This window comes from Podarcis cretensis (genome assembly GCF_951804945.1).
Source record: "Podarcis cretensis genome assembly, chromosome: 14".
Lineage (NCBI taxonomy): Eukaryota > Metazoa > Chordata > Lepidosauria > Squamata > Lacertidae > Podarcis > Podarcis cretensis.
In genome coordinates, this window is record NC_137183.1 from 18,307,333 (window position 1) to 18,332,954 (window position 25,622).

The 25,622-nt window shown below is 43.1% G+C and overlaps 1 protein-coding gene across 1 annotated transcript; it reads right to left on the minus strand.

The window, feature by feature from the left end:
• Nucleotides 1–24,323, minus strand: ABHD17C (abhydrolase domain containing 17C, depalmitoylase). Its single transcript, XM_079954385.1, has 3 exons — nt 22,567–24,323; nt 6,401–6,580; nt 1–1,505 (listed from the first exon to the last, which is right to left on the minus strand). Exons 1-3 carry the CDS (start codon nt 23,085–23,087, stop codon nt 1,286–1,288), a joined length of 921 nt encoding a protein of 306 aa, XP_079810511.1. The 5' UTR covers nt 23,088–24,323; the 3' UTR covers nt 1–1,285.
• Between the last annotated feature and the right edge of the window lie 1,299 nt (nt 24,324–25,622).

Below are 25,622 nucleotides of genomic sequence, written 5' to 3' on the forward strand. Positions count from 1 at the left end.
TTCTCTATTCCATGCATCCTTTATTCCATTACAATCACTGTTGTTGCATTCTGGCAACAAGAACACAAACCATAATCCATCGCAATCCATTTTTACAACAATCAGAGGCTTACAGTACATTTAAGGCCGTACAATTTGGGAAAAAAACCTCAGGCCTCTTAGTGTAATGATTTAATTGTCTTGCATATTCTGTGCGATTCCAGTGTCAGAGAATGAAAAATTTCCCCTAAACAAAAAGGATCAGTTTCAATGAAAGTTTCTTACATAAATTTGTCAAAAACAAATGTGTAAATATTTTTAGTTGTCCTGGAAATCTTATAAAACTTTTAATAGCAAAATAATGCAGGGATAAAAACTTTAACAAAATGTATTCATATACAAACCAGAATTTGTTAACTAGACTTAAATTTTAAACTACCAATCAGGAGTTATGCATAAATGTAAATACACTTATGTACAATACTTTTAAAAACCTCTATAAGGAATGCTTTACACAAGGAAATGCCAAAGTTGGCTTCTATTCAGAGTGTAAACATCATCTGAATAACTGGGTTTAGTAAATTTACACATTTTTTAAAAAGTAAAAAGAATTAAAGGGTCTAGCCGTTCAGTCATTATTCCTTTAGGAATATTTTGTAAATATGCAGAAAACTGGTGAAAGGTCATTTCAGAATTAGCCCCATTTAGAAATCTGTGACCCCGGGAAATTTTCATTAATTAATTTACTTAGGAAGGTAAGGTTGGCAAAAAACAAACAAAAAAACACAAAGAGAAATCACCACAAAAAAACCTTTCCAGTTACAATAGCACAGTTAGAAATTTTACATGGAGAATGCTCTTAGACTGGTTCCATAAATCAGTAGGAATCCAGATTTCTTGCATTCCAGATTGTGGGAAGATTTTTTCTCAAAGAGAAAGAAAACATTATAAGACAAGCAACTTGAAGGGTTGGGTAGGGAAAAAGTTGGAAGTATTATAACTGCTAGATTAAGTAGTATCCCTCAAGTTTAGCTAGCACCCCTTCTAAAACTCCCAGCTTTTCTAGTGTACTGAAGGTAAAAAAACCATTGGGATTACAGTAGTGACTGTTAGAACAGTTTCCTGATATAAAAAGACAGTCGAGAGCTGATTGGATAAACCCTAATGAGAGGGCATTTATTCATAGTATAAAGCTATTACAGCTAAGCCAGTTAATGCATGTGCAAAAACAGGTAAATTCTTCCATTCACAGTTAACTGAGGTAAAAAAAAAAAGAAGAAAAGGAAAAGAGATCAAGTAGGTTTCTTCAGGAATTGGGGAGTTCGTGAGATATGAACTGTTTTAGTCGTTCTAGGTACTGTGCATAAAGCTCTATGTCGTTGTGGCCAGCCCCCTCCACCCACAGGGGCTCCACCGCCCGGGGACATCGCTCGTACATCGCCAAACCATGCGAGAAATCTATTACTTCATCTTCGGTACCGTGAATCACCAGGACGGGAGAGGTTACTTTAGAGATCTTGTCAATGCTGAGAATGTAAAAGACAAAAACCAAAAAAGCATTACTGGTTAAGTTCAGTAACCAGAGAAAACCAAGTTTATCATAGTTGTTTTGGAAAACTCTGGGAAAGATTAATAATAATAAGTAATTTAAACCCCGTCCATCTGACTGGGTTTCCCCAGCCACTCTGGGCAGCTCCCAACAGAATTAAAAGATCAGACATTAAAAACTTCCATAATCAGGGCTGCCTTCAGATGTCTTCTAAAAGCCAAATAGTTGTCTATTTCCTTGACACCTGATGGGAGGGTGTTCCACAGGGTGGGCGCCACTACCGAGAAGGCCCTCTGCCTGGTTTCTCGCAGGGAGGGAACCGCCAGAAGGCCCTCAGAGCTGGACCTCAGTGTCCGGGCTGAATGATGGGGGTGGAGACGCTCTTTCAGGGATATTGGACCAAGGACGTTTAGGGCTTTAAAGGTCAGCACAGACACTTTTAATTGTGCTTGGAAACATACTGGGAGCCAATGTAGGTCTTTCAGGACTGGGGTTATATGGTCTCGGTGTCTACTCCCAGTCACCAGTCTATCTGCCACATTCTGGATTAGTTGTAGTTTCCGGGTCACCTTCAAAGGTAGCCCCAGGTAGAGCGCATTGCAGTAGTCCAAGTGGGAGATAACTAGAGCATGCACCACTCTGGCAAGGCAGTCCGCAGGCAGGTAAGGTCTTAACCTGCGTACCAGATGGAGCTGGTGGACAGCTGCCCTGGACACAGAATTGACCTACACCTCCATTTTGGACCAGCTGTGAGTCGAAAATGACTCCCGGGATTTGCACCTGGTCCTTCAGCAGCAGCACCAGAAAGATAATCCCATCTTCCACTGCAGATGCTCCTTCGCAATAAACAGCTACAGGAGGGCACTAGGTGTGTTCTATGGCCCTGCTCTGAGATAATAAGGGGCAACAAGGCCCAGCTATATATAAACTCAATATTTTAGAGGTAGACAACCTCTAAAAACCAATTGGAGGGAGGGAGAGAGAGCAGGAGAGGGCAACCGTCTTCATTCCCTGCTTTCTGGAGACATCTTGTGGACCATTATGAGGAAGCAGGACGGTGGTCTAATTCAACGACTGGTCTTATCTACTATTCTAGTGAAAAGGGTTCCTGGCAGGTAACTGAAAAGTCACAGGCATACACAAGTCACAATTATTGTCATCTGTTTCCAGAATTCTAGAAGGAGAAATGGCTAATTCAGCCTGGCCACTTCTGAAGCCCGGATGAGCGTTCATGCTGCTGTTGTTAAATTAGACTACTCTCATGTTCAGAGCTTTACGCTCTGTGTCTTTCCATCAATATGTCCCGAAAAAGAAAGTGCCATTTGTTCATTCTTTTCTTCCAACACTGTCCAACTGTGCCTGGCAGGAAGGCTACAGCTGCTCTTTCTAAGAAGCCACTTGGAGATACGCAGTGGATTTTGGAAATTCACAATGTAAATAAGTAAATAAAATTAATACAAGGGGGTCATCGGAGGCTTGCAGTTCTCAGATTCTGAGGCAGGCCTCTCTGATGCAACCATGGGCAGTTGTTGCGGGAGATGCAAGAACCTCTTGTGAATCATTAAAGAGGAAGAAAGCAAAATATTATGTTCAGCCCTCTCTGTGAGGACAGCATGGAGGGCTGGATGTCAGCTCACGGTTATTGCTTTTATTAAAGAGAGGCCATATTCTGAACTGAGCAAAGGGTGCTGGCAGAAATGGCTGTCCATCCTGACTCCCACAGGAAATGGGGAACAGGGAAGGGGCCATTTAACCATCTCCATACCAGTGTGCACAACATCAAAGTCTCTGCCTGAAGTCTCTCTTTGTGCAACTCAGCAGCTGATGTCCATGCAAGAAGCAAATGGGAAGAACAGCAGAAACGAGACAAGCATTCTGCCAAAACTTTAGATGCTGTTCCCACCAGGGAGGAGGGGGTTAGCAGGATATTTGCCTGTATGTTGAAGTGAACAGTTGAGGCACACTGGAATTCGATTGGAGCTGTGCTAGGGAGAGTGCACACAGAAAACTGCCTTATACCAAGCTGGACCAGTGCCCATTTTGCTTTGTACTGTTGACACTGACTGGCCGTGCTCTCCATGGTTTCAGGCAGGGGACTTTATCTGCCTTCCTTGGATATACCAGGGATTAAACCTGGGACCCTCTACATGCAAAGCACACACTTTGCTTTCAGGCTTCCCATAGGGCACTGGACCAGATTGGCCATTGGCCTGACCCAGCAGCCAGGTTCTTCTGTTCTCTACCACCAAGCCATGACCAGGGATGCCAGCTGGCTACCCCTGCTGTACCACAGCATGCAGCTCCTTTTCGTTTTTTCTGCCAGCCGGTTTCACTATGCATCATTCTGTTGGAGGCACCAGTGGCATGGAAGCAGTTGGGTAAAGCCAAAGGGAATGAAGAATGGGGGTTGTACTCATCTTGGAAGGATAGTCACTCTGCAAGCAGGGCAAACCCTGGGCGAGGGAGGGAGATCAAGGAGCCTCCAATGGACGGCAGCACTGAACACGCCCTGCACCAAAAAGCCTGCCACTCAAGTGCCTTACACACCTCAGATGAAGGGCAAAGTTAGCCGCCACCATCCTTCTGCCTTGCTGGCATCCCAGCCTTCAGGTCCTGCCCTCCTGTCCTGGCTCTTGCCTTCATCCCGCCACTCAAGGGACTCACTGTCCTGTGCCACTGCTACTGACCCCTTGGGATAACCCCACAGCCCTCTGGAGGTCTGCCAGCCACAGGTTGGGAACCATTGTTCTATGTCTTTTATTTCTAACAGGGTAGTGAACTGGTGTGAGGATTCAGTGAGAACTCAGAGGGATCCTTCCCCAAATATATATTTCTTTTAAAATGTATCTTACCCTTGCTAACTTATGTTTTGGAATCCTTGACACAGCCACAAGTGGGATTCTCCCATACATGTATTAATAACACTTAATGAAATTATGTATGCAAAGACTTAACAGCAAGATTGTCAGTCCTCACTTTTAGGAAACTTGAGGGGGGGGGGAAGTCTCTCCATTGTGGTGCTCACATAATTAGTGTCATTCATCCCTAATCAGCCATTTCAGCAAAACAATATTTACAGTTTGCAAAACGACTGGAAGGCATCCCACTGCCAGCTCAGCTGCTTGGGAACGCAGCATTCAGAAAGCACATTAGCCTCACTTGGTATTCCTAACCACACCGTTCTGCAGCTAGAGAAATCTACAGAGACTATCGGACATCAGCAAACACAAAAGATTTCTGTGTAAACTGCAATGAACAATTTTCTCTCTCTTACGAGGGCGGGGGGGGGGCATTCGTTCAAGTACCAAAGCATTTAACAGATCAAGTGAATTCAGACCATTGGTAAGAAACAGCTCTCAAGAAAGCAAAAAGAGAAAGTGAATGATATAATACCTCCGCTGTCTCTGCCCTGATGTTTTTCACCTCCTATTTGACTTGGCCTATTTCATCCAAGCTCTGTTCCAAACCTTGTGAATAATTTTTAAAAGCCTGAATGTTCAGAGGAAGAATTTGTCATATAGTAAATATTTGTAACTGTTAGAAAGGCAGGAGGGCAGAGGAATTATACCAAGACACGATAGCAAAAGCACATAATTCCAGCGCAACCCACCAGAAACGTCCCTCCAAGAATGGATGAACTGCTCCAGTTCAGCTCCGGTTCTCAAAGCTTGGCCCATTCATTTCAGTGGATCTTGTACCACCAAAATGCTTGCGCTCTGGACCATTTCAAACTTGCTAACTGCAGAGTTTATTAAGTGCTATGCATTCCCTCAGAACAAGACACAGGAACCAGTTCAGCTAAGTGACTTTTCATATTCTGAAGGTGGGGGTGGAAATAGAACATCCATACTGAAGTGGGTGCCTACTATGGAGGTAGAAATGGTTTCTGTAACCAGTCATTGACTAATACTCAATCACTGCTACAAGTTGTATGCAATTACACCCACCATTCTCACCTTCAAGGTCAATACAAGTTGAACTACATATCCCCTTCACAATTCTCCAGTCCAGTCCAGTCACCACTCCCTCCAGCATGGGACAAAGGCACACCCCACAATATTTTTAAAGAACACGCGAAAAGCATTTACAGGAGAAACACAGAATACCTTTGGTTTGCAAAGGTCAGCAGTGGATCCGCACTCAAGATGCCAGTTCAAATTAAGAAGTATATAGCAATATGTGAACATTTGAAGATATTTCTGTTGACCCAGAATGCTGGCCCATCTTGCCAAGCATGATCAACTCTGGCTGCCAGCGTCTTCCCACAGTCTCAGAGGTCACTTTCTGTTCTTCACCGCCTCTGGAACTCCCTTCCCAGGGAAAATCTGGCAGTCTCCTTCTCCCGACTACTTTCAGGCAGAATTTTAAGACACTTTTATTTCCCCAGGCCTTTTGAAGGGAAGAGTTACACCTAGGCACTGTGATTTTTATAGATCAATTTCATTATTGTATGCTGGATATGGTTTCAGCAGATTTTTTGCTACTTGCCACCCTGGGCACCCTTCAGGGAGGAAGGGTGGGATACAAATTTAATAAATAACGTGAAGGTGCCAAGCAGTGAACATGGAACCCTCCCGGCATGCTTTGCAGGTGCTGTCTCCCAATAAAGCCACCCTTATTAAATCATCACCAACATACTTCATGATAAACATTAAATGGAGGATATATCTAGAAGAAAAAACCCTCAAAGCACCACCGAGCAGGGGGCTTTTTACCCTCTAATATGCTGATATTCCTGAGGCCATCACATCTACTCTTGGCTAAGTAATGTACCCATGGCCTTTGCTTAGTTGTTGTCATTTTGAAAGGTACATGTCCAATTTAAGTATTATAAATGAACAATGGTTTCCTGGGAGCAAGTTCTGCACATACCTTGGGAAAGCATCAAAGCAGTATGTTTTCCTAGTGTCCGGGAAAGCTACACGCAACCCAGACATCAAGGGTGAGTGAAGGATTACAGCGGCACACTCATACCGAGATGCCAGGTCCACAGTGGGAACGGTTCCAATACTCTGTCCGTACAGAATGATGTTCTCAGGACTGACCCCATACCTGTAAACACAGAAAAGAGGAAAAGAGAAGTGTATTTTGTCTTTGTTTTGCATTTATTTTAAAAAAAGGGTATTCCAGGAGAGGGGAACTGGCGTTTTTATTCTCTAGATGTAAAATTCAGATTTTTTTTTTTTCAAGCTGTCAATTCATGGGACTTTGAAGGTCCTTGCAGCCAACACGATGCCCTCTAGATGTTGCTGGCTGGGACTTAGGGGAGTTGTAGTCCACAACATCTGGAGGATACCATGTTGGTTACTCCTGTCTTGTATGGAATATGGAATACTTGTCTGGATATATGATATTTTAAGTGTTCAATACTCTTGTTACTGCTTTCAGTTCTGTGTGAGAGCTCATATGTAAAATACCCACTTGCCCACTTGGGATACAGAAACAGGAATGCAGATGGGGAAGCAAATACGGTGGGAGACTATCAAGCCTGCCGTTGGACAAGACCTGCCATTTTGACTTGGACCATGAAAAGCAGCTGCTTTGCTGCATAAACAAATTTAATATATAGCCAAATTACTAGAAATGCATTTGAGGTCAGGGACACCAACTGCACTGCTGCTGCTCAAAGATGTTTAGTTTCAGCCAAGTGCAAAAGATTTGCATGGTCAACCCCCACAGCTGTTGGAGTTTCCAAGCCCCACATGCGGGTGGAAAAACAAAGAGAGAGCTGAGCAAAGAAAGGAAAGCAAGAAAGCAAAGGAGATCTTGACCGCGAACTGACTTAGTGCAACAATAAGAAAAAGTTCCGGGAATCAAGTGCATTAAAAAACATAGACTTCCATTCTCAATACTTATGATCAAGAAGCAATACTCAGAATTCTTTACTAATGCAGTGAGTGGCTTTGAACAAATAATTGTTCCTTGTTCAGTTTCCCTGCTTGCAGTATGGAAACCACTATCCATTTAATAAGGCTGTTGTGAAGATACACTGTGAAGAAAGAACTACATAAATTCTACATAAAGAGTAAATAGCCATAAGCAGGACAAAATTGTAGCAAATATATCTTATATAATCAATAATGAAGGATTTTTTGGGGGGAGAGGTATACAAGACAGCTTCCCAGATACTACTGAATATTCAACAAGGAAGTTTTAGAGCACTGCTCCTGTACAAAAACATTTGACCCGCTGTATAGCTTGAAGCAGACTGTCCTAGTCAGCTCTTTGGTGGTCTATCTTAGAGAGAGTGCCCAGTGCATTTTCAAGGAGACTTACAGAGTAGCTACTAAAAATACCTTCCTTGAATCAACAGGGTTGTTGTCTCTGAGAAAAACAGAAAACCCAATGGAATGTCCAGGTTGAAATTTATGGGTATGCAACTGAGTTGCTCCTGTAAAGATCATCTCCTCAGAACAGTCCCAAAAACAACAGATGGAGAGCACATTAAAAAATATGGAAGGGGGAGGAGCACAGTGGAAAGATACTACAGTTTACTCTTTAGCTTTGTATCCTAAACAGTGTGTTGAGAAAGGCTGGCTGCAGTTATGAACAAGGTATTATTTATACATAGTTCAGCCAGAGAGTAGAAGGGGTGAAGGAAAAGGTCCAAAAGGTTCATTGCTCCAATGTACTTTATTGCTTCCTCTAATAATTCTTTTCAGCATCTGAACACATATTTTTTATTCCAAAAAACAGGGAACTGGTTAGCTGGCACAATTCTGCAGAAACACTGGTCTGGTGCACAAACTGAGTGTTTGTCATATCAAGTGATAAGTTGCATGTTTGAGGGAGCTGCCACATAGCTAACAACCCTCAGCAGAACTGGCACACCTTCTCAAATGCAATGCTTTTCAATGGAGTGACGGTTTACACATTCAGCTGTCTATCATCAACTGCAGAGAAAACAAGCGGTGTACAAGCATGTGTAAATCACCCCACAAATCTACATATAACCATCACATAGCCTAACCCAAGGTGTAATTAAAACTCAGCAAGTTCAATGGGATGCACTTGAAGGAAGAATGTTTACTCTTTCAGCCCTAAATGATAATGATCCACATTTTAAGTTATAGGTGTTGAGAACCGTAACTGCAGAACTATCAGAAGCACTCTTCAGTTTAGAGACTGCTGTGATTCTCTGGTACACTTGGAATGGTTCAATGCAATTCAGCTCGAAGCCTCCAGCCATGTCCTAATGCACGTTGCTCTGATGGAGATTAAGTTGCGAATCTGAATATTTGTTGCTAGCCGATATTGGTTAGACTCACGAATTATCAACAGCTTATTTCAGAGTAGCATACCCTTTATTCATATTCTCCTCTTGAAAAACAGTGTTTCTGCCCTATTTACTCTGAGTCAGAAACAAGTTTTACTGAAGTCACAGCAGGGGGAGAGCCATCTCTGCAAAAGAGACTGCTATAGTCAGTCTCAAGGCCACAAAACCCATACAATGAGGCACAATGGGATTGATTATGGGTGAAGCCCCCCTATTAAATCCATTTCGGCCATTCTTAAAGTCACTGTGTGACAGCACTAGACACCTTTCCATACTATGAATACTGTGCCTCCTTCTTGTTGGATGGGGTGTGGGGAAAGGGTTCATTCATTCATTTGTGGTGGGAATGTAAGGAGAGTCAATAATTCTGGACCTGGGTTTTCTCAATGATAGTGACTATTACTCAACAACATTTGCCTCCAGATCCCTTCTTTCTTTATCAAATTATGCTAATCCTCCCATAACTTATAAAACTCTAGTACTTATGTCACTATCAGCAGCCAGATTAGAAACAATCTAAAGTTCCTATGTCTGAAGCATGCTTTACTAATACAGTCGTACTTTGGAAGCCGAACGGAATCTGTTCCAGAAGTCTGTTCAACTTTCAAAACAGTTCAGAAACCAAGGCACAGCTTCCGATTGGCTGCAGGGAGCTCCTGCAGCCAATTGGAGCCCACGGACGTCACAACGGACATTCGGGTTCCAAAGAACATTCACAAACCGTAACAATCACTTCCGGGTTCGGGACCCAAAAATTCAACTCACAAGTCGTTCAAGATCCAAAATACGACTGTATATGGAACATTGCTTTAATCTGAACAGATGTTAATTCATAGTTTGTGGCAAAACTAAATCAGACAGTTTGATGTGGTCTGGTTGCCGGTTTTGAGTTATATAAGGGAGAATCACATTACTCCTCCTCCCATGACTCACTCTTCATTGTGGCTGGGCTATATAGACTCATCATAAAATCTTAGCTATATGGAATTGCATCTCTGTAAAAAAATGTAATACTGATTATGCTCTGTGTACAGTTCCGTTATTTTTTGTACAGTTCTGTGCTTGTATATATGCTTATGATAAATCAATTATATATATAAAAGACCCCTCCCCACCACACATAAACACATGCTTCTGGATTGGCTAAGGTAGGTATGAGGAGCCCATGACCCTCTAGGTTTTGCTGGATTAATCCAAAACATCTGGAGGGCCACAGGTTACCCAGCCCTGGACTAAGGGAACTGGACAGCACTTCTTAGGTGGGTCAGATTTAGCCCTGGATCTGCTGGTTGTTGGTGCCTACTGTACGTTTTAAAAGCATTTGTGACCCATGGGTTAATGGAAACAGCATTTAAAATTAAAAATTACTAGGTTTTCTTGCTGAACCATCCTCGTCCTTGAGACAGTATAAACACAATCTCCACATTCAAATGTCTATGCCATCTCTGTTGCCACAACAACATTTTCTTTGTATAAAAAACCCCCAGCTGTTTTGACTTAGTTACTGATGACATAGAGAGCTGGCCACAGGCAGGTGTCTTTTGCCCCACACCCTCCACAGGTTTTTAAGGTACTATCAAAATGTGAATCCATGGAATGGGAATGATAATGTATAATCAGGAAATAGCCAGTCAAATCTGTACACTAAGTTAAGCTCTTCTAAGTAAGCCAATCTTGAAAAAGTCTACGGCAATTTTCAACTGTATCTGTACAACAAAACTAACCTGAACTCCAAAGGTTTTAGAGAGCTAGATTGAATGGATTCATTTGACTGGCAAACGGAAAAATGCAAACATTCACAATAATTATCTTGAGAGAGCCCACCTCAGCTGGCCCTACTCAAGCACAGGGGTCAGAATGTTGAAGCAGCTTAAGTTCTGCTAATATTGAAAGCTGCAGTCCAGAACCAGTTTTGGTCCATAGTGCAGAGGGAGGAAAAGAGATGATACACAGTTCCCAGTTAGGCTTGAAAATCCTTACTTTTACCATGACATCCAAACCACCACCGCCACCACTAAGAGAGAGTCCAGTGGCAGTGCAAGCACCACAAGCACCATGCAGAGCACTTATCACACCTACCAATGCAAGAGTAGGGTAGAAACCTGTATGGCAGCAAGCAGAAGTCTGGAACTGGCTGGAAACAGAAGGAAACCACAAACGGACTTGGAACAAAAACATGGAATGCCTCCTGCTATAAATAACCAGGGAAAGTGAATCCCCCCCCCCAAAAAAAACCTATGACCGTGCAAGCAGCTTCTCTTGTGTTGAATGCACAGCACAGATCTGCAGAGTTCACATGGCAAGACCAGAGGAGAACCAGAAAGTATGGAAAACAGCTGTTCTTTCTGCGTTGGTATATTAAAACGGAACTTGGCGTACTGCGCTCAATTCCTGTGTATTTGCGCTATGGCAGTTAGCATAACACACACATTTACACTAGCTGCTTATTTAGGAAGTAAATGCAGAGCTTAATGGCTTTACGACTATGACTGCGGTGCTTGGGTGTTTTTTTCTTAATGATACGAATGAATGGAAGAGTTAGTTTGGTTTGCTACAAAATATACTTGTGTGCTTCAAAGAAAAATATCCTTGCTGGTGCTACCAGGTAACCCTGCTGTGATGAGGCTACAGAGGCACCAGAAGCCTGTCTATCCTGCTATGAAGGAGACTCCGGTGGAAAGACTGTCAAAGCATTTTCTTCCTTAAAGTTGCAAGTCAGACAAATAAGGATGCAATGGTTGAGTCACTCATTTTACTTTCTTTTCATTTGACTCCTGTCTTATGTGTGAAATGTACACCTGGAGATTTAACCCTTTAACTCTAGACAAGTAGCTGAGATGTTGTACAGTAAAGCAGAGAGGAAACAGTGGTATAAGCAAGACAGAAGGGAACTGCCATGCCTTTCACAGGTCCTGCTTTCCCCCCTCCATCAATGTTTTTGCCTGACTGTAAATGCATTCTTGAACTCTGATCATGCCTCTTGCTTGTCTGGATGGAGGGCAGACAGAGGTATGGGAACGTTGCAGAAATTAACCTACTGTACAAAGATAACATTCACATTTGTTGTTCTGCCTCTGGCCCTCCTCACCACAGGTATGTGGCCCCTGGAAAGCTGCCCATAAGGAAATGCAGCCCTGGGGGTGAAAATGACTTCCCACCCCGCCCTAAAGTCTAACAAATTTAGTATGGCGTAAACCTGCAAGGACCACAGTCCAATTCAGTTAAATGAAGTGTATTCCAAAATTAGCAGGCATTTATGCACATGATGGGAAGGTCAGAGGGAAATTAAATGCAAAGAGAAGAGAGATTGTGCATGTCTTATGAATTAACTTTTACTACATGACTTCCCTAACGTTATGGCTTCATTTTCCAAGGAACAGCGAGAAGATAAACATCGTCTAATATCATATCAATGTACACAGCTTCATTTAGAAAACCACACACAGAGCACTAAATTCACTTTAACTGAGTTAGTTGCATTTAATTAAATGTCCCCTGTAGCAAAGGAATGTTAGCAACAGAAAAGCTTACTTACCACAGGAGCAAGGATTTGCTGGTCACTAAGGAATCCCTTCACTGACCGAAGTATCAATAATTCAGAAGAGCTGAGCTACATTCCATTATATACTTTTAACTGGATTGGTGTATGAGTTCTATACAAAGCTACTCTCTGGGGAATTTTTCTGCAACAGATACCCCCAGACAAAGTTATCTTCCCTGATCTTTAGGAAAGTACAAAATTCATGATGTTTTCTGAAATAGGAAACATGTGCCTCTAAATAGTCTTGCTATTTGGATTCCTTATAAAAATACACTTTCTCTGGCTTTTAAGTAGCCACTCACCTATGGTAAATAGTGCTCTGAGAATATATTTCCCCCTTGATTTAGAAGTATAAAAAGCATTGTAGAAGTAAATCAAGGGTCTCCAGGAAACCAGAATGGGTTTTTTGAGCACATGTATATGCAATATCTTTAGTAACCTGCCTATGCGTAGCAGTCTTAGTCTCTGTAACCAGATCATTTGCCTGAAACAAAAAATGTTTCAGTTTTTACCAACTGAAAAGTTGCTGCCTTTTCTCCTTTCAGATAGATGGTATTGTGACAGCAATTTAAGGCTGTATAAATGGGCAGATTAGTTTTTTTTAACGTGAACTAGCAACTTTTGTAGATTATTTATTCTTAGAACACAACCACCACTAAATGTGGTGCTTAACAGACTAAAACCAGGAAGAGATAGTCTTCTGTCCTGAAGTGCCCAATCCGAGTTAATTAAAATCTTGAATTTCTCAATTGATTTCTATGGGTAATTTCCACGTCTATCCCTAAAGGTAAAGGTAAAGGTACCCCTGCCCGTACGGGCCAGTCTTGACAGACTCTGGGGTTGTGCGCCCATCTCACTTAAGAGGCCAGGGGCCAGCGCTGTCCGGAGACACTTCCGGGTCACGTGGCCAGCGTGACGAAGCTGCTCTGGCAAGCCAGAGCCGCACACGGAAACGCCGTTTACCTTCCCGCTGGTAAGCGGTCCCTATTTATCTACTTGCACCCGGAGGTGCTTTCGAACTGCTAGGTTGGCAGGCGCTGGGACCGAGCAGCGGGAGCGCACCTCGCCGCAGGGATTCGAACCGCCGACCTTTCGATCGGCAAGCCCTAGGCGCTGAGGCTTTAACCCACAGCGCCACCTGCGTCCAACTTCTATCCCTAGGACATTTAAAAATAGCTTCTCTCAGTGTTAACCAGGAAATTATATATCCAGACAATGATGGATTTCCTTCCCATCCAGTTTTTATCCATGCAACAGTCAGCCAACCTGTTCAGTTGTGATTAAGCAGGCTTTGCCCCCCCCCCAAGTTTTTTTATACTATTGCAAATTGATTAAGTTTACTTATATGCTGCTTTTCAACAATTAGCTGTGCTCAAAGCGGCTTACAACAAACATTCATATCATCAAAATACAGTGGCACCTCGGTTTAAGAACTGCCCTGTTTATAAACTATTCGGTTTAAGAACTCCGCAAAACCAGAAGTAGTGTTCCTGTTTGCAAACTTTACCTCAGTCTAAGAACAGAAGCTGAATGGTGGAAGGGCACCAGCGGTGGGAGGCCTCAGTAAGGAAAGCGCGCCTCAGTTTAAGAACTGTTTTGGTTTTTGAACGGACTTCTGGAATGGATTAAGTTTGTAAACCTAGGTATCACTGTACTTTCAAACATGAAAAAAACAAAAACCCAACTATTCAACAAATACAGAATGAATTCAATACTACAAGAAGAAACATCCACAATCTACGTTTAGGTATATAAATACAAAGCAAAATAAGAGTTAACTGACAATAAACAATATTGATATCTTCTCATATGGGGCTCTTGCTGTTTTAGCTACTAAAGCAATGACACTTAAAAGAACTGATTTGGAATTATAACATTCAATATACTTGCTTGAATCATTTTGCTTCACTGGTCGTGCAGTATACTTTCAGGATTTTTAACATTAGCTGACCAACACAAGCACTGTAGAATAATTATGGTTAATCTACCACTGCTGATAATTATATGCAAGAGCTTGGGACAAATTTCCTTTAGTACTGCTAGTAGTATTTCACCCTCACTATAGTAGATTTTGACTAGTGTGCTAGTCCCCTTCTCTCTGGCAACATGCAAGCTTTTTCCCACCCCACCCCCATCCATAACAATAGTTACCAACCCTTGCCATGCTTGTTGGTCATATTAACATTTCTGACATCAGTTTTCACCAATATGTGATTCACTTTACTGTAAAGCTTGATTACTTGTACAGTGGTACCTTGGTTCTCGAACTTAATCCATTCCAAGAGTCCGTTCAACTCTCGAACAGTCTGAAAACCAGGCTTCCGATTGGCTGCAGGAATCTCCTACAATCAAGTATAAGCCGCATTGGATGTTTGGCTTCTGAAAAACATTCACAAACCAGAACACCTACTTCCGGGTTTGCGGCGTTCAGGAGCTGATTTGTTCGGGAGCCAAGCCATTTGAGAACCAAGGTACCACTGTATATTTCTGGTTAATTCTACCAATTAATCAGAAAGTGCTAATCCATCCCACCTTGCTATTCAAAATTGGAGCCCATGTCTTCCTAGGGGGCCTGAAGGAATAACTACTACATCCTGAAAAGAACAGGCACCCATATTTTCAGAACATTCCATACAAGTACTAGGAAATCCTAAGTATGCTGCAGAAGGTCTGCCCAACTTGTTGACCACAAGCCAAATGTAGCCTACCAGCCAAAGGCAGTTCCTACTTTCCTCTGCCACCTGCAAAGTAGTGTTGTTTTCTGCAGTCATAAACTGCACTCACATAGCAATCTCTGAAGCTCCCCTACCTTCCTTAAGTGACTCAGAGCAGCCAGCAAGGGTATTTACAGGTAGGAAGTGTATTCGGTTACACAAAGTTCCCGGCAAGCTGCCCTAAAACAAAAACACGCTGGTGCTATCAAGCCAGCCTGGCTGCAATCTGAAGTTACGGTCCTAGAGTATTTAGGCATTTGAAACCGGATGCAGACCTTGCCAAGATATCCAATCCAGCAATTTTCAGAAGCTTGTATCTAGGCAACTTGAATGCTTGAGGAATCAAGCTGGTCAAAAGCACGTGGCTCTCCCACAGTTTGCAGGCTGTTGTACTACAGCTGCAGATTTCTAGTGAGTTACTGTGTGCAAGGTGCAGTTGAGAGATTTCTAGGCAATGCTCAGTCTGCAGAGCAGAAACAAGATGAGCCCCAATCCAGGACTCTAGACAAAAAACAGAAACAAAATTCAGCTATAAACAATTACAACTCGGCTGATGAGATCTACTACCAGCTGGAAGGGCAAAAGTTCACTCTATAGGACCCACCTCTCTGCGGCCTAAAACCAGCCATCTCAGCTATTTCCTGATGTACATTTAATGGTCAGCTACTGTGTATACGACATAATCAAATTATTCCATGATGAATAAAAAGGCTACAAGACTAGTCTGGAAGAAAATAAGTACTTAATTCCTAGAAGTGAAGAAACAGCACCTTTTTTTAAAGCCGTCTATAAAACAGATGCATGAGATCATTAAGTTCCCTTCAGTAAGGCACCCACAAAACAGGAGCTACACTAGTGGCTAAAATTGTGGAAACCTTTTGAAAAAAGTGTATTTTCGAGGTTTGATGGCTCATACACCACTTTCTTTTGGAGTAAAACCATAAAATTATATATCAATGAAAAGATAATTTAATGAAGAATGTAATGCAACAAAGTTTGTTCAATTATCTGTATTCTTTCAAAAGATATTGCCAAATAACCAGAAACAGGAGTGTTTAGAGAGCCAATCAGGTGTCATCTGGCTTTGATAGAATACAGGTAATTGAACAAACTTTGTTGCATTACATTCTTCATTAAATTATCTTTCCATTGATATATAATTTGATGGTATGACTCCAAAAGAAAGTGGTGTTATGAGCCATCAAACTTCGAAAATACACTTTCTCCAAAACGTTTCCACAATTCTGGCCACTAGTGTAGCTTTAGGCAGGATGGCATGGTGCCAACATGGTCGCATTCCTGTCTGTACTGCACTTCAGGGGTACAGGGGCACATGAAGCACTTATTATTAAAATGAACATGGCTATGCCAACATGCCCAGCCTACCCTACTTGGCAATGTCTGATTTAGCTTGCAACACACGGTAGTATGGATGGGACCATGGCAAAAGAGCTTCAGCAGCTACATGGTGTCTCTCCTTCCCCACTACAGGATTGTATTTTGACAGCCATACTGCGCTTGTGGAAGAACACTTGGCTGAGATGCCTTAGTGACAGCATCTGAACCCAAATCCTTAGATCTGAAACACACTACAACACTCATATATTGCAAGCTGTATTTGTTTCTATGATGGTTTCTAACAACCTCTTGGTACTTCAAAAGTAAGACCAGCAGAAATGACTAAAGCCTAGTTTTTGTTTCCATACACTTAAGGGCCGTAACCTCCTTTGGTATCATTTGGAAGGGATATTATGAAGCTGGCAGTCTGTTTTTCCCCATGCCACAACTTCAAGTGCTTCTGAAAACTGCTTTGTGCCCTCTTGGCATGCGGCAGGTTAACATGCTACAGCACAAACCTGTTATTAAAAAACCACAGGGACTAGCCTTTCTACTAATTTAGCACGCAAACAAGTTTTTGCTGCAACAAGACTTAAGAGCTTGCCTGTCGTGTTTCTTTTTAGGTCTGGTGTGGATGCGAGAACAGGCTATGGGGCAGCAATAAAACTGCTAGCACATTTGGAAAGCTATGCAGGGTCTGGTATGGTTTTGAATTGAATAGGGAACTGCATGTTAAGATCCCTGCATTGCAGAGGGTTGGACTAGATGACCCTCAGGGTCCCTTCCAACAATTCTATTACCATTTAACCATGGTTAGGAAATGGGAAACATGCTGCAGTCTCTTCCCTGCTTACAGTTAACCAAGGTGCAGGTTAGAGCTAGACTGACCCCAACCACGTGTAACCACTAGTGAGGACTTGCAAAGAGTCCTGGTTCCATTTATTTTATACCTTGAACTACCTGAGCTCTATATTATACTCCATTTCATAGAAGCAGAATCATAAATATTCATCACCGGATAACATGGTGATCTTTTTCTTTCCATCTCATAGGAAAACACTGTCCATTAACCACCATTAACCACCAGACTTTGCTACTGGAAAGTTCTGAATACCTACAATAGAATTTTATGAATGTTTACTTCGCAGAAATTCTGAAATGGGACATTTCCAAATAAATGAATTTAAAACTGTACTCCAAGCAAATCATCTTCCTTAGTAGCCTTGTTATCTTTCCCCTTGCACTAAAGAATATTTTTAAGTTTTATGACCAAAGGACTTATTTATGGCCCAAAATAAATGCTCAATTTAGACCTGGCTAATATGTTGTTTAAGCAACCAGTTGGTATCATGCTTAATTAGGAAATTTTGAGTTTGTTTTTAAAGTCCTTTCTCAGTTCATTAAAAAGAAGAGTTAAGGCTTTTCCTCCCTCTATTGCAGGAATTGGAAACCTGTGGCACTCCAGATGTTATTGGATTCCAGCGTTCATCAGCCCTAGGAAGCCTCGCCGATGATCTGGGATGAACAATCACCTTGAGGACTACAAGGGTCCCCCACACCTGTTTTAACGCCTTGACAATGTGAATGGCTGGTGGCTTACTTTTAACTTTATAATAAGTTTTGTTAGCACTTATATCAAGCAGCCTTGAAAGATTCCACAAAGGTTTACTAGCCCACCTGCACTTATATTAGTGATTTACGACAGACTGATGCCACAAAGGGGGGAAAGAACCAGTTCTCTGATTTGCAAAAGTTTCCCTGTTTGGTTGCTTGCAAGAGATTGTTACTAGTCATAGGGAACTAGGTACAGCTCCAAGTAAGTACGTGCATTTAATTTTTAAAAACCGACATATTCAGTGTAATCTTATAGATGTATTCACAGAAGAAGCTAAGTGCCACTGAATTCAATGGGACTTACTGCCAGGTAAGTGTATACAGGACTGCAGCTTTAACTGTAACAAAAATATAGGCCAGCTGTCTTAAGGGGTTATCACTCTTCTATTTATTACTATTCAACTTGGGAGATCTCAATGGAATGATTACACGCATAATGAATTTCTGGAAATTTAGTTGAGCAATTAAATGCCTAATCTGTGTTATATATAAATGCTAAGTATGGAAGAAAATTAAGTACAAGCTGTTGGTCTATTACGAGGGGTGGGAGGAGACAAAGAATAGGCAATAGGCACCTATTTAGCCATCATTTATGCACAATAACACAGCTAGCCTAAGGTACTTTTATATTTCTACCAAAATTATTTTCCACTCACTGAAAACCAGATGCAGAGTTTAGTCAAGACGTTAAAGATCACAATCTCAAATAATGAATACGATGCCATTTTATATTGTCTGCAGTAGAAAGAAAGAGGCAATTGTTAAAGTCCCAAAGAATTCAAATGCATTCAAGAATGCAATGTAAAAAATCCTAAGTAGATTGTAGTTAACTGTACACCTTGGCCGAAAGCCGGATTTAATTTTCTCCAAGTCAGGCTGAAATGCTCTTCCCTTGTTCACATAATGTCATTAAGAGGTATTATTGAAACACACCATAAGCCTACAAACAAAAATCTATTACAGCAGGCAATTTTGTTATGAGATTACTTTTCATATCAAGAATTTCCTCACACAATCAAAACATACTATTTAAACTCATATATCCAAGTATTCCATTCTTTGAAACAAATCGAGGCAGTGTGACCTAAATTAAATTAAGCCTTTAATGCCGCACAAGTGAAGGTTGCTAGACAAGGAACTTTCAGTGGGAAGGCATTTACATTCTATTTATGCATTTACAACATTTATAATCTGCTTTTTAGAATAAATGTCCTCAGAAATTGGCTTCTACAAGACTAAATACAATTACAAATCCCAAAATTTACAACGTGAAAAAAACACAACCCAGCTAAGTCATAAAACCAGTCACACACCATTGCTTTTAAAGCCCATTTAAGCATCACTAAAAATCAATAGGATCACAGCACTTATTTAGAAAATGCAACCTGAAATAACTTAGTGCCTGCCTGAAGGCTTGCATACAAGGTGTCTTATATACACCACCTGGGAGATAATTCCGTAACTGTAGGGCTACTGCTGATAATACCATCTCTCTCATGTCCATCTACCCCAATGAGAACTCATCGGCTGGCAGACCAGTAAAGCCCCCATGGCCCATCTCAAAGCACAGGCAGGCTAGTACCAAGGGTGGCCCTTTAAACAGCTTAAGCCAGAAAGGTGTGTGGCCACTTTAAATCACCAGATCAAGATTTGATGCCAATGAACAGTACATGGGTTCATCAAACCTGCTCAGGAATATTAAAATAAAGTACCAAGAATGACTAGAGGAAATTAGGCACAGAACTTTATAAAAAAACAAATTTACCAGATCTCAGAAACCGGCTTCTAACAGTACATTCATCAGATGCCATAAGAATCATATAAAAACAAAAAGGCCATATTAGCAAGATAGCTTCCTTTAAAAATGTGAATGCAGCCTCTGTCTTTAGCTAGTAGCTTGCGTGCCATTCATAAGAAAAATGTGACACACAATTGTTTTAATACACCCCACTGCCACATACTCAAGACAAGACTGCACAGATTTGAGATGTTTCAGTGGCCAAATGTCCTTCCTCATGAATCCAGTCCCAAATTCCCTATGGGCTCCTTTCTGCCCTCTAATATTGTTCAAATTCCATCCCTCCCTGAACGTTCACTTTCAATTAAGACACAGAGCCTCCCTAGCTCAGTTAGCCTCTTCTCAAACTGAATGGATTATCAGTGTTTCTTATTACATCAAACACACGCATAACCTGTGTTAATTACATAACTGATTATTCTGTTCATGGGGAACATGCTTCCTGGGTTAGATTAGCTTTCTTTGGGATTGACAACAAACTTAAGACAAAATGACATGTATTTGAAGACAACCTCTCCCACTAGTCAAATCTCAAGCCCATAAAGGTGAAAACAAATCATTCTGAGCTGAAAGGTCACAGTTGTCTCATCAGGATAAGTATGTTTGTTTGGAGGGAGGAACGGGGAAGAAGAACACTTTTAGTCATTTATACAACCTGGGTTTCCACATGCAATGATGGGTTCAAGAGCCTCCCAGTTTAACAAGGTTTAAATAAAGAGATGGGGAACTTTTGGCCTTTCAGATGTTTTGGGCTTACAACTCCCATCATCACTGACCATTGGCCACGCTGGCTGAGGATGGTGCAAGCTGGAGACCAACAACATCTGGAGTGCAACAGGTTCCCCCTACCTGATTTAAATGCTTGGGACAGTAAACAAAGCAAAGTCAAGAACTTGTTCACTTTTTTTCACAGAGAACAAAATTACAAGACATTAAACTGGTTTCCATTTGCGAGTGAAAAGTCTGTATACAGTATTGAGAAACTGCAAGGAAACATGTTAGACACATAAGAATATAAGAAAAGGCTGTTTGATCAGGCCAGCGGCCCTTCTTTTCCAGCATCATATTCTCACAGTGGTCAACCAGATGCCTATGGAAAGTCCACAAATAGGACCTGAGCACAACAGCACTTGCCACTCCTTAACTTTCCAGCAACTGGTAATCCGAAGCATACTGCCTCTGACTCCTACCTCCAAGTAACTGGTGTTCTCAGCCAGCAGCCAATCTAGCACAGTTTTTCAACATTTATGCTCAAAACTATACAGTATCTACTCAGCATTAGCCCCAAATCAAACAAGTTGCATTGAGGGCAAGATCCATCTTGGCTTCATTGGAGCAAATACTCAAAACAAAACCATCAACTACAGTGGTGCCCCGCAAGACGACGCCTCGCAAGACGGAAAACCCGCTAGACGAAAGGGTTTTCCGTTTTGGAGGCGCTTCGCAAAACGAATTTCCCTATGGGCTTGCTTCGCAAGACGAAAATGTCTTGCGAATTCCTGCGGGGTTTTTTCCCTCCCCCCCCTTTTCCTAAGCCCTAAGCCGCTTATCAGCTGATCTGCTGATAAGCCGCTTATCAGCTGATCCGCTAAAAGCCGCTAATAGTGCTAATCCGCTAAGCTGTCAATGGGCTTGCTTCGCAAGACGAAAAAAACGCTATACGAAGAGCCTCACGGAACGGATTAATTTCCTCTTGCGAGGCACCACTGTACCTGCCAAGAACTGAATCTAAAGTAAAGACAAAGCCCTAGAAACAAACACTGATAGAAACTTCCTTGTTATAGGTAGTTATCAAATGTACTTGAACTTTGGATCTTTTAAAAATAGACAGACTGTGTGGGTGAAAGGTCTTTGCATAAATTCATCACATACTAAATAGATTAAGAACTCTGAAGAGTGCAGCACACCAACTCTGGTACTCCCATACTCACCTCAGTGCTGAAGCTGCATCATAGTATGCAATGATGCAACTGGTACATTTAATCGTTGGTAATGCTACTAGCATTCTAAAATGTTATATTTTACCCTGTTGCACTGTCCAAGAATACAAAGAAACCATTATGTATAATAATTAGCCATTACTGTTCTCTTGTACCATTTAGCTTTCATGAGTACATACAACAAGCTATGTTCTATCTCCGCTGTTGGAAGCAATATGTGTTTGAATAGCAGTTGCCAGAAATCACAAGTGGCTATCGCACTTAAGGCCTGCTTGTGGGATTTCCATGCACATCTGGGTGGTTACCATGAGGACAAGGTGCTGGACTAGATGGGCCTAAATCCAGCAGCGCTTTCCTTATGTTTCTTAACGCCATGTTTTTACATTGAGCATTTCTTGCTCCATGATCAGAGCAGCAAGTCAAGAATACCACCACCTTCCAAAATCTAGGATCTAAAGATAGTTTAGATTCAATTAAGACCCCCAGCATTCCCCACCACTCCAACTGTAGCTCGCAATACTATGCTACAAGTTGCTTTTGAACACCCTCTCAGTTTCAGGAGAGATTTGCTAAATAGCATGGGGGGCTGCCATTCAAGGAACATAAACTCCCTTGAACAGGAGCTTGTATGATTCTGAGGTCATCTAACCCATCATCACAAAAAACGGGTGGAGTGGTCAACTTTACTGCATCAAAGGAGGCCAGTTTACAGTGATTCCACAACAAGGGAAAAGTATAGTGTCAAACAAGCAGCCCCAAAGAAATTAGAAATACCCTCCACCATTTTCATGGGCATGTTTACCCAACAGCCATTTACCTTGTTCTGAGGGCCTGCCAAGCTGCATCGATGTCTGCATAAAGGTTTTTTTCAGATGGTTTACCAGTGCTCACTCCATAACCAGAGTAATCATACGAGAAAACATTGCAGTTGATGCGGGAGCCTAGACCAATATAGAAGCTGCACATCTGGCCCAGGTCAACAGCATTGCCATGGGAGAACAGCAGTGTATACCGGCTAGAAGGAGCACAGCGTACAAACATGCATCCCAGCCGGTTATCCCGGGCTGTGCGTGAAAAGAAGACTTCCACGGCATCCAGCTCTCTCTGGGAATACTGCCAGTCCGCCCGCTCAGTCAAGTGCAGGCTGCAGCTACCTGTCGGCGTCCCCACTGCAGCAGCCCCACCTTCCTGCTGTTCTGGTTGCATCACAGTGTACGTGGGCTCTGGGGGCAGAAAAGCCAGCTTGGCAGCTATGCGGCTGGGGCAAGGTGGGCAGCAGAAGAGCCAACATAGCTCGCCCAGAGAGAAACCGTTCATTCTGGGGCCTTGTTCTGGCATCAGAGGCGCTTGATGGAGAACCGCACCAAGGAGAGATGGAGGGAAATTCACAGCGGATACGGGATGAACTGTCTCACCCCAAGCTACACAGGCTAATTGCAACCCGTTTCATTAACTACCAGTCTAATTACTAGACTACTACTAGTCTTCCACACCCAACAAGCCAACTACCTGCAGGGAAACCCAAGATGACACCCAAAATTCAACACCATTCTCTATAGCTCCTTGAAAACTGCCGCCCACCCAAGCCCTCACAAAGTGTTTCTTTCTTCCAGCAACGTGAAGCCGCTTAAGTTCAATCTTTACACCCTGTAAGACCCTCCACCTCATGCGCTACCAGGCCCTCCTCGCCTCCCAGCATTAAAACTGTCACCTAACCCAGATTTGGAAACCCTGCATGACCCCAATACAATCCTGTCACCAAAGGAACCCGAAACGCACCACAAGGGTTTGCTCTCCTGACCTGTGCTATACCAATCTATCTGAACTGAATGGGTAGAAGAAGCCCCTCCCAGAGCTCAGCCAAAATACCCGGTCCTCCCCCCTTTAAAAAAAACACAATTCCCCTTCAAACAGAAGACCACGAACTCTCCAGATAAAAAAGACCTTTCCAGTTCTTCCCAATATCTACCTAGCCCTACTCTGAAAACCTTCCCTTCTATAGAGTCCCATAGGGTCTCTAAGGAGCCTCGCCCCTTAATCGGCTGAAGCCCACTTGGCCCAACCTCAAAAAGGGAAAACCTTTCCCCCCCCCTTCCTGCAGACCCCTCAGCCTCTCCCTCCTCCAATGAGAGCCTCACCAAACACCTGAGCTCACTAGGACGCCCCCCTTCCACCTCCCTCCCCACACTGAAGACCTAACCAGGCCACAAACAACACGCTCGGGACCTCCCAACTGCTCCCCCTACACTGACGGAGGCCTCGAGGGGACGCCTAGCAGAGCAGGGCAGCAGCAGCAGGAGGAGAAGGCCGAAGCCCGCAGGGGAACAGCTGGAAGTCTGAGTGTCTGCCTGTCAGTCAGTCAGTCAGGGGATGGAGAGTCGCCCCGTTCCCGCTCGGCCGCGGCTGCTTCCCTGAGGCGGGCAGGTCCACTTTGGGGAGAAAGAGAGGCCGGGGGGTCGAATGAGGGCTCTCACACGGAGCTGCCGGCGGCGGCCATCACGTCTCGGGTCCCTCCTCGTCCTCTTCTTTTTCCCTCACCACCTCCCCCCTCCCCCCTGCGACACCACTTCCGGGTTAAGGCCCGCCCCCCCTCTCTTGACCCTCACTCCGCTGTAAGCGGACCCTGCCGCGGCCGGCGGCGGAGGAGAGGAAGAGCGCAACAGCGCGAGGGAGCGAGGAGCCGGGCGGACCAATGAGGAGCGTGGGCCGACGGCGGCGTGCGCATGCGCTCCCCGCGCCCCTTACCTTCCCCACACCCCCCTCCCCGTTCCTCTCAACCATAGAGTTCTAAGCGCCATAAACTCTCTTCTGCCCCCTGGATTGGCGCAGGTGTAATAAGCCGTGACTGCGGCTGTTGCCGCGCCGGGACGCGGCGCTGGATTGGGTGAGGGAGGTGCCGGCCTCTTTAAAGGGAGCGGGCCAATCACTGGCTTTCTTCTCCCTCCCTGACGTAACCCTCATAGGAGAGAGCTCGCGGAGTGTTTCATTTTCTGTCCCTCGCCCGCCGCAGCAGAGCGCAGTGCGCACGCGCAGCTGGCCTTAGCCTTTTGCAGGAGGGGGTTGCTGAGCTGCTTTCTCTCACTCGTGGGGCTGTCAGTCATAGAATTGTAGGGTTGGGAAGGGACGCAGGTGGTCATCTAGTCCAACCCCGCCTGCAATGCAAGCATCTCGAAACGTGGTCTCCCATCCAATTTGAAACCAGACCAGACCCTGCTTAGCTGTGCAAATGTGCCAATCAGCGAGCTGCTTTATTGCTTTCGCTTTCCAGTAACTTACGTGTCCTTAAAGGCTCCTTGCCCCGAAGATTTAAAGTCAGTGGAGGTTTTCTGTCTTCCATTCCCAGCTGACTCCTACAGCAGAAAATGTGAAACAAGAATTAGAACCAGCCTGGAATTAGGACCAGTCTGCATAGTTGGCCTTGGTGAAGACTTGACGTTTTTATCCCCCAAAAAGTTTTTGATTTTAGTTCCTACTGAAATGAGTCTGCATTTTAATGTTGTATTTTAATCTTGTTTTTAAGTTGTAGTTCAGTCAATTGTTTTTATGCCTGGTGTTAGCCGCCCTGAGCCCGGTCTTGGCTGGGGAGGGCGGGGTATAAATAAAATTTATTATTATTATTATTATTATTATTATTATTATTATTTTATTTTATTGAAAGTGTGTTTCCTATTTAGAATCCTAGAATTGTAAAGTTGGAAGAGACCCTGAGGATAATAATAATAATAATAATAATAATAATAATTTATACCCCCGCCCATCTGGCTGGGTTTTGCCAGCCACTCTAGGCTGCTCACAACAGAATTAAAAGCACAATAAACCATCAAACATTAAAAACTTCGCTAAATAAGGCTGCCTTCAGATGTCTTCTAAAAG

What these genes read in the sequence shown, in the direction of transcription:
- ABHD17C (XM_079954385.1), bottom strand. Translation starts at nt 23,087, where the DNA reads ATGCCAGAACAAGGCCCCAGAATGAACGGTTTCTCTCTGGGCGAGCTA. An exon ending in TGGCAGGCCCTCAGAACAAG is followed by an intron (nt 6,581 to 22,566) that starts GTAAATGGCTGT and finishes CTGTGTTTACAG; the next exon opens with GTATGGGGTCAGTCCTGAGA. An exon ending in TGCTTTGATGCTTTCCCAAG is followed by an intron (nt 1,506 to 6,400) that starts GTATGTGCAGAA and finishes TTACATTCTCAG; the next exon opens with CATTGACAAGATCTCTAAAG.